The sequence below is a fragment of the Silurus meridionalis genome, chromosome 5 (genome assembly GCF_014805685.1).
Source record: "Silurus meridionalis isolate SWU-2019-XX chromosome 5, ASM1480568v1, whole genome shotgun sequence".
Classification (NCBI taxonomy): domain Eukaryota; kingdom Metazoa; phylum Chordata; class Actinopteri; order Siluriformes; family Siluridae; genus Silurus; species Silurus meridionalis.
In genome coordinates this window covers 23,353,645-23,363,053 of record NC_060888.1, presented here as the reverse complement: position 1 = coordinate 23,363,053, position 9,409 = coordinate 23,353,645, and the positions used below count along the sequence as shown (strand labels likewise).

Sequence of the window (9,409 nt, the reverse complement as noted above, 5' to 3'; positions counted from 1 at the left end):
GCTTGATGCTTTGGCCTATTTACTCTCATTTTTGTCTCTTCGTTCAGGATGGCAATCTTCAGTTACCATACAACCCCAAATTTCTTTACAACTAATCACACTTTGAAGTCAATCTCATCTCACGTAGGTCTGGACGTGTCTCCATTTGGACCGTCTGCACATCCGGGAGGTTATTAGTCAAACCTAAACCATATTGAGATGCACATGATACTAATATGATGATAGAGAGAAACAACTCTAGTTTAATCTAATAAGTCTAATATTTTGTATTTTTTTTATTATATTGATCATTATCAGTTTTACTCAGCCCACAGACTGCACATCAAAGTCATCAGACATTTAAGTTTAACATCCTAAAAACAGGCGTCCATTCACATCTTCAGAAATGTATCACCATAAAAATAAAAAATAAAAACATGAAATGAAGGAAAGCAGGAAACGAAAGTGTCCCTTAGCGGCGTTCCAACGTCACCAAGTGGCGTTTCCTGCTTCCGATTCGCTTTGCGATCATTTCCATTCTCACCCCCACACCCCACACCTCCATTTCCCAATGAAGATAACATGAAGTACAAGCAACAGCCACCTTAACACAACAGCGGGAGCAGGACTGCCATGTGATTGGTCAGTTCGCATGGCCCCGCCTTTTTCCCTTTAGTCTTTTTCAGGGTATTTCCATCCATCGTATTTCCTTTGCGGATATTTTTTTCTTCTTCTTACAATTCTCACATTTTCTAAAAGCAGATGTTCTTTATACAGCAGAGGCATCCTGGAGCTTCAAGAGTTTCTTTTTATTTTGTGCGAGTTTTCTCACAGGATTGTAAAGAACACAAAGGGTAGAGGAAGATCGTATCTCGCAACAGTTTCACACCAGTCTGTCTGTGGTTCCACATTCAGACGTTAAGCAGCTTTCCAGATGTGTACAAGCACTCACACACACACACACACACACACACACACACACACACACACACACACACACCCCCTTATGGGGGAATTGAAGTGACATTGTAAATTAAAATGCAAATAAAAAGATTGGGCCGATGTAATGGGAAAATTTCAATTCCCAGGGCTGATGCCCCCCTCTCTCTCACACACACACACACACACACACACACACACACACACACACACACACACACACACCAGACTGTTCACAGCACAGCAATTTGTAGACTTCATACCCACACACACACACACACACACACACACACACATACCTTGCTTTGGTGCACAGAACACACACACACTCACCCACATGAATTCCAACCCCATAATCCAGTATCCCGCTATACCTAACCCCGCCCCCATCTCCAAATAAGGACAACACAAAGTACAAGCAACGACCATCTAATTGGCATATTCCAAAATTGGCCATCTGATTGGTTCCGTTTGGCCCCACCCCCCTCCTCCAACTGTGAGCCCTTTGTCCAGCTTCTTGTTGGACAGGTACGCCAGAAGAACACGGGGCAACCCCGAAGACCCGAGACTCCTGGGGGACAAAGATCCAGCGTCGGTCTCTAAAATGAGGGGCAGGTAACGGGTAGCACAGTCGCTAGCTAGTATAGCAGGCAAGGGGATGATGGGACACGTGTGATAAGTAACACTCGATGGTGTGTTCTGTTCTTCTTTTTTGGTTTTCCGTGTTGCTGCCGCCGCAGGTTTGATCCAATCTGATCGAATAAATAGGACTGATTGTTTTATCAGTGTCCAGATAGCCAGGTGTAGGTCCATAAAGTGCCCTGAGAAAGAGAGAGAGAAAGGAGAGAGACAGAGGGAGTGAGAGAATATGAAGTTACATGTTGTCTATTAGTGTTAATGATGTGTAATGTACTGATCTGTGAGTTTTCCTAAAAAATCACCTTGCTCAGCAGTAGTAAGAGGAAATGGAGGTCAGTCAGAAGGATGTTCTGGGCAGGAGCGGTTGATCTCAAACCACGTGTCTATACAGCTACACACACACACACGCTGGTTAACACTGAAGTTACACACACACTCTCCTTTCATGAAAATGCTTAATTTTACTACAAGAAAAAGAAGAGGAACAATAAGAAGAGAAAGAATATAAGATTGATTATAAATCTTTTTCACTGTACAATGTGTGTATCATTCATAAGAGTGACGAATGATGAGGATGACAAGGAGGGCGAGGAAGAGAGTGAAGATGAAGACTGTGGGGGGATGAAGAAGGTGAGGATGAGGAATAGAGTGAGGATGACCAGGAGGCTAAGGATGATGAGGATAGTGAAGGTGAGGAACACAATCAGAAGAATCATAAGGATGACCAAAAGGGTGAAGATGAGGATGATGAGGAGAGTGAGGAAGAGGGTGAGTATGACAAACAAAATGACGATAATAGGGAGGATTAGAAGGGAGAGGAATACCTCTAGATTGAGGAGATAAATAAGTAGAGGTTGGCCAATTAATCGACTTTCCTGAAACTATCAACTATCGGCAAAAATACATACCGATCATTTTTTCCAGCTTCCGGTCCGCTGACGTTACGAGAGCGGCCTCTAGAGGTGAATCACTGACGCCATGTGCTGTTTGTTTAAACAACGAGACCGCGTGCTGCACGGAGTGCGCTATATTATATTTATAATGTATTCATTATTTAATTATATATTCTAATGAATATACTTATACTATATTTACTTCATTAGCACATTTTCATGATTTTGTACTTTTTTATTTTTGTAATAAAGTTCAGTACTATTTTACATGGACTGTTATGTTTGTTTTTATCCGGTATCCATAAAAAAAAAACTATCGGTTGATTAATTGTTTTCGGCAGGGATGATCCAACCTAGCTAAGAAGAGAGGGAGACCAGGAGTGTGGAGAAGAGAGAAACAATGGGAAGGGGGTTAGGATGAGGGTGAGGAGGATGAGAGTCAGCAACAACATGTTGCTAGAGTCTATAACTGCCCCTGAGGTAAATGTAGCTAAAAAGAAGAGACACTACAAAAGAATGAATAAATAATGGGAAAAAAAATTAAATAAAATAAAGAACAAAAGGAAAACAGTTCACAGAGCCAGAGAGGAGAAACTGCACAGGGATTAGTGATTCATGCTTGTCTTTACCTTTTGTGATAGATGCAGAGGCACGGCAGTCTGGCGATGGTGTCTCCCTGTTGCAGCTCCTCCAGACAGATCACACACTCTCCTGCATCTCTTGCCAGCACGTCTTCTACACACACACAATGCATAACTCTTAGTTACATACAGTGTGGTAGATAAAATGAGCTGTAGCAAACATGTCTGCGTAGCATACAGTGTTATTCTTCACCCAGTCCTGACCGATCCAAGAGGAACTACTGAATAAATTCCTGCAGGCTGCAATCTGTGATAAAGACTCATGTCCATTACTGCAAAAGGCCAAATCAGATCGACGCCACATGCCCACACCCTGAGGCCTTTTTCCAGCTGAAAGCATACACAGCTGACCGGATCAGTGACCAGTGGAAAAAGGTTAGCAGAAGGTTACCACAGCAGCCTCTGCCCTCTAATTACACACATCATAATAAGTCAGTTTCATCAAGATCACCAGTACTGGGATGAAATGCAGTGCAGGTTGACTGATTCATCGGTGTTGCTGAAACTATGGCAAAAATCCATACCGATAGTTTTTCTGGGTTGCGTTATACAGTACGAGAGCGGCCTCTAGAGGCGAATTACTGACGCCATGTGCTGTTTATTCAAATCGTGTATTTTTATTATTAATTTTTTGTTTTAGTTTAAATTCATGATTTTTTTTCTCAATATTTATTATATAATTAATATTTTCACATTTATTTTGCACAATTTCATGATTCAGCATTTTTTTTTTATTTGTCTAATAAAGTTCAATACTATTTTATATGTAGTATATTTTTGTTTGTTTTTTTTTGTTTAATATCCATTTAAAAAAATCTGTTAGTCAGTTGATTAATCAATTATCAGCAAGTACGATCCTACCTAGCTATTGGTATCTGTAAAACCCTCTAAAATGCAGTGTGTGTGTGTGTGTGTCTAAGTGAGAGTGTGTGTGAGAGTGAGTGAACGAGTGAGTAACAGAGCTGAAGTGACATTCTACTGACAACAGGGGGCAGTTTGGAGAGCAACCCTGTATTCTTATAGTCACCTGTGAAGTGAAGAGAACAAGCACTTGCCCTCAGATGCATGTTGAAACCTGAAATTCTTTTGCTCTGAGCTGATATCTGAGGACAGGCGTGTACGCACGCACGCGAACACACACACACACACACACACACACACACACACACACACACACAGACGCCGTCTCCATTGCTACAGATAAACATTTTTTGCAAAGCAAGGAAATATACAACAACCCACACCACGTACCACACAGTCTTTTTTAAGATTAGCCACTTCCCTTGGAAACACCTGCATGGCTGTGTGTGTGTGTGTGTGTGTGTGTATTGACAGACAGGGTTATAGCTAATGCAGCCTAGAGGAATTCTATATTCGGAAGTTAAGCCACTAGCTAACAGTAAATGCTATCAGCACAGCCTTCTAAAATTACCAGAGACTAAAAAACAGGAGAGAATCTGCAGGAGCATTAGTGAGATGCATGCATGAGAGTATTAGTGATAAATGTATGCGTGAGAGACGCATGAGTGAGGATATTAATGGGAGATGTATGAGAGAGACATGTAGGAGGAGTGAGAGACACTTGAATGAGAGATGCAGGAAAGAGACATGCATGAGTGAGACATACGAGTGAGAGATTTATAGCCAGTTGAGGTGAAGGGGGGCAGGAGACAGATGGAGAGCGAGAAAGCTACAGACTGTTAAAGACAATAACAGCTAGACTTTAAATGAGCAAGCAACAGTTATTTTCTGTGTAGACAAGCAGCACAGAGCCACCAATCATCCGAATAGGGATTTTCTCACATTTTATGCAGATTAGTAAATAAAGGAACTGATTCGTTCCAGAAAAATCCTCCACTGTAACCCCAGAAAAAAAAAAACAGAGGTCAAATTATTGACACACAATGTGACTTGTGCTAGAAAGAGAGAAAAGGTGCATGTGTGTGTTTCAGTCCTTTGTTAGCCTTCTGTATTTCCTTTCCTGGATATGAGTGTCAGGAAGGGTGTAATGAAGAACAGACCGGTAAACAGCAGTCCGATCCTGATGGACTTCCTTCTGCATGCTGTTGTTTTGGTAGTAACAACATTAGAGTTTTACAAGAGTAATTATTTTTGTTACAGTTTTAAGCCCAGGAGTGATTGACTCACACAAAACTGTGTCTTTGTGAGTGTGTGTGTGTGTGTGTGTGTGTGTATATATATACACACACTGAAAAGCAGAGGAAAGCTGACTAGTGCACCATACCCCTTATAAATAGAATTTACATTTAGCTCCTGGAGTGTAAAGAGAAACTAGAGAGAGAGAGAGAGAGAGAGAGAGAGAAACTAGAGAGAGAGAGAGAGAGAGAGAGAGAACTAGAGAGAGAGAGAGAGAGAGAGAGAAGAGAGAGAGAGAGAGAGAGAGACACTAGAGAGAGAGAGAGAGAGAGAGAAAGAGAGAGAGAGAGAGAGAGAGACACTAGAGAGAGAGAGAGAGCGAGAGAGAGAGAGAGAGAGAGTTTGTGTTTCCATTCTCATCACTCATATACCAAATACACTCCCATCCACCACCCCGTGCCTTTAATCACGCTGTGCGCCCCAACCCTAGACCCCACAAGAGTACAGACTCAGAGAAAGGAGGAAAGAGGTGAGAAATAGATAGAAATGGGCAGAAACAGAGTAAACAGATTAAGAGAAGGCAAACAGAAAGGGAATAGACTGCTTGAGATTCAGATAGAAAGAGAGAGAGAGATAGAGATATAAAGACAAAAAAAAAGAGAGACAGAGAAAGAGTAGGGAGATAAAAAATGAAATAAAAGACAGACAGATATATTGATTATGAGAGGGATAGTGAGCCACAGAGAGCCATTAAACATTTTGGACTCGTCTATTATAGGTCGAAAATGTAATCAGTTCCAATAAACATCCGTCACACTTTGTAACCATGACAACAAGCAGAAATAACCGTTCAGACGCAGTCCTATATTATGCTTCACTGTTCATGTCGCAAGTAATAACAGCTGTACGTCGTGTAAACATGCAAAGCCACATGTTCTATTCATCATGTTCATGGTTACGTCTGCTTGTCAGGACCATCTTGTATTAGAGCAGGTAAAATTTGGTGCTTTGAGTACAATTCTCTCATACTGACCACTGGATGTTCAATATGGAACCTCACGCCTCTCCTCTGATCTGCCTGCTTCGTCCCCACCTGGCTCTGGATGGTGTTCTCTTCGATTGGAGGCCACTCTGTGCAGCTGGGGATGGATTCACATCAACAGACTGGGGATCCATGATATTATCGAGTAACCCAGGAGCTTTGAGGATGGATTTGGACTGTGCTTGTCAACAGTTTGCTACAATGACTACAATTTGCATTTGATCACGATCACTTCCCACCTCAACATCGTTTATCTGTAATAAATTGACATTTGGTGTCACTCGGATGTGGAGGGGTTCCTCTTAAGGTTTCATCCTTATGCCATCTCGGGGACTTTTTCCTTGCCACCGTCGCCTCTATTCATTCTTTCTTACCACATCATCAGCTGCTTTAAGCCAATGTCCAAAGTGCTATACAAATACAAATCTATTGAATTGAATAAGAATTGTTGTTCCACAAAGATGGACAAGGCTATAAGAAGATAGGTAACACCCTGAATCCGAGTTACGCTAACAATGGCCAGGGGTAATACAGAGTTGGAATCCATGTTTCTCTCAATAAACCGCAGCTCCCCAGTACCAGCAGCACTCATGCAGCCCCAGACCATGATGCTACCACCACCATGCTTGTAGGCAAGACACAATTTTCTTTGTACTCCTCACCTTTGGGTGCAGGACACCATCTGAGCCAAACAAGTTTGTCTTAGTCTCATCAGACCACAGGACATGGTTCCAGTAATTAATACTCTTGGACAAGTTTTCTTTAGCAGGCCTTTTTGTGAGTTAGCTTCAGAAGAGGCTTCCTTCTGGGATGATGGCAATGCAAACGGTCTGAGCACTGACAAGGAGACCTTCCGCTTCTGCAACCTCTAAGGCAATGCTGGGAGCACTCACGCATCTGTTTTTTGAAGCAGCTTCTGCACCTGAAGCACATCACAAGGACTCGACTTCTTTGATGGACCCTCCAGAAAACATCTGAGGGCCCTGACCTTGGCCACTGTACTGTAACTCAGTTTCAGGGTGTTTCCGATCTTTTTATAGCCTTGGCATCTTTGTGGAGGGCAACAATTCTAATCCTCAAATCTTCAGAGTCTTTGCATGAGGTGCCACGTTGAACATAAATCCATCCAACCATCCATCCATTATTACTGCCTCAATACAAGATGCACAAATGTGTATGGTCCTGTCAAGCAAACAAAAACATGAACATGATGAAAAGGTCATGTGGCTTTGTATGGTTACACAACATACAGCTGTTATCACTTAGGGTGTATTTACTTTTGTTGCCAGCTATTTTGACAGTAATGGATGTATGTTGAGTTATTTTCATAGGACTGTAAACTATACTGCTGTACGAGCTGCACATTGACTACATGGCTAAAATGTGAGAGATACTCACTTTTGTAAGATACTGTATATAGTGTTTTAAACAGCATTGAGGAAAAAAAAAGCCTTCAATTGGTAACCTCTGTAACAGCTGTGAAAGTCGACCACAGATGTGTGTTTATATTAAAACATCTGCTTTATATGCGATCGTCCGGTCATGCACGAAGCCTGAGAGTTGACTTCATCTCCATCTTTTGATGGAAGCTACAGCTGGTTGGTGATTCGCTTGTACGAATTTGCGTGATGTTAACGAACATCGCAGGGTTTCACTTATTCCCGTCATTTCTAGTAAAATTTCTCGCTTTACGTAGCAGCATAAAAAAGAAGTGGGAATTTGCTGGTGTGTCTGTACTTGTTGTAAATGAACAAATGTAGGGCATTTGTGAAGTTACTGGAAAGTGTTTGTGTGATGGAGCTGACAGGAACAGAGCAAAGGCCCCAGATACACAGCGTGTTAAGACCTGCTTCATTCCATCATCATCATCATCATCAATAAAGCCTGTACTGTGAAACACACACACACACACACACACACACACACACGGCTTTAAAGGGGTTTTCTATTGACTGGTGTTAAAAAGCTGCAAAGTATATCCTGCACTGTATCTGTAACATTTGATCACAATATAGTCATTTTAAAGGAAAATTAATGCTGCACATTCAGCCTGTCATGATTTCCAACACCTTCCAGGAAAGTAAACAGTGATTTGTCCTTAAAGGGCAGCTGTCGATGTTCTGCAGACTTTATATCAAGCCTAAAATCATATCCATCCATCTAAAGCTTCAGCGTATCCAAGCTTGCAGATCACACAATATATCTAGCCATTTTGCTTGCTCGTCAGATTCAGCCGTAGTGAGCAAAGCTGCCTAGCGTAAGCAGTAACTTTCTCAGGTGGATCTCTGACATGTTTATTTTCCTGAGGGTGACCTGCTCTTTGGTGATCAATCACTGGTACAAAATTGGTCCACTTGTGAAGAAAGCTATACAACTTGGCCTTTAGCATAAGCGAATAAAACTAGATACACTATATGGAAAAAAGGTTGTGGACACCTGACCATTAGGCTGGAATAGGAGAAAAAACATTCCTCGAGTAATTTGAATATGAGAAAGAGTAGAGACGAATAATTTTTCATTTAGTCAATTTAACTACACAGGGGCAGTGTTTCCCCACGGACCATTGTTACTGACGCACCACCCGATGGCACGCTCTGGACAGGTTAAACAGAAGACGCTGCAGAATGAAAGAAAATGACATAAGAGTTTCCAAAATTTGGGGTCATTTCAAACTAAAACCTAAAGAAAGAATTAATTTTTATATTGTTATTTATGACTGATATATTTGTATTTACAGATGTTCTTGTATGCAATTTTAGCAATAAAAACTTTATTGTTTCTAAAGAGGAAACAAATGACTTGTTTTTATTTTAAGAGACCCGTCTTTTATTTTTTTGTATATTTAGTATTGCTCTTTAATGAACAAAAAGCACATCTTATCACATTACTCGGTAAATCGAAGGAATATCTGATTACAAAAATAATCGATAGCTGCGGTGCTAGATTGGAATGTGATGATTTTTTTCACATTTAGTCCCCATTTGTGGTTAATAATAACATTTACTCCTCTGGGAAGATGTTCCACTAGATTTCAGAGTATTCTTGTGGAGATTTGTGCTCATTCAGCCACAAGGGTTTTTAATAAAGTAGGGTGAGGAGACCTGGGGTGCAAACAGCGTTCTGTTTCATCCTAAAGGTGTTTAATAGGGATGAGGTCAGAGCTCTATAGTAGCGCAATC

At 41.2% G+C, this 9,409-nt stretch overlaps 1 protein-coding gene across 1 annotated transcript in view; it reads right to left on the bottom strand.

Moving 5' to 3' along the window:
- Positions 1-251: 251 nt before the first annotated feature.
- znrf1 (zinc and ring finger 1) overlaps positions 252-9,409 on the bottom strand; it is a 50,035-nt gene continuing 40,877 nt past the window's right edge. Inside the window, exons 3-5 of the mRNA XM_046849325.1 lie at positions 3,080-3,185; positions 1,860-1,948; positions 252-1,739 (exon numbers count right to left, since the gene is read on the bottom strand). Coding sequence (XP_046705281.1) covers positions 1,891-1,948; positions 3,080-3,185 — 164 coding nt within the window. The 3' untranslated portion in view covers positions 252-1,739; positions 1,860-1,890. The remainder of the gene's footprint in view (positions 1,740-1,859; positions 1,949-3,079; positions 3,186-9,409) is intronic.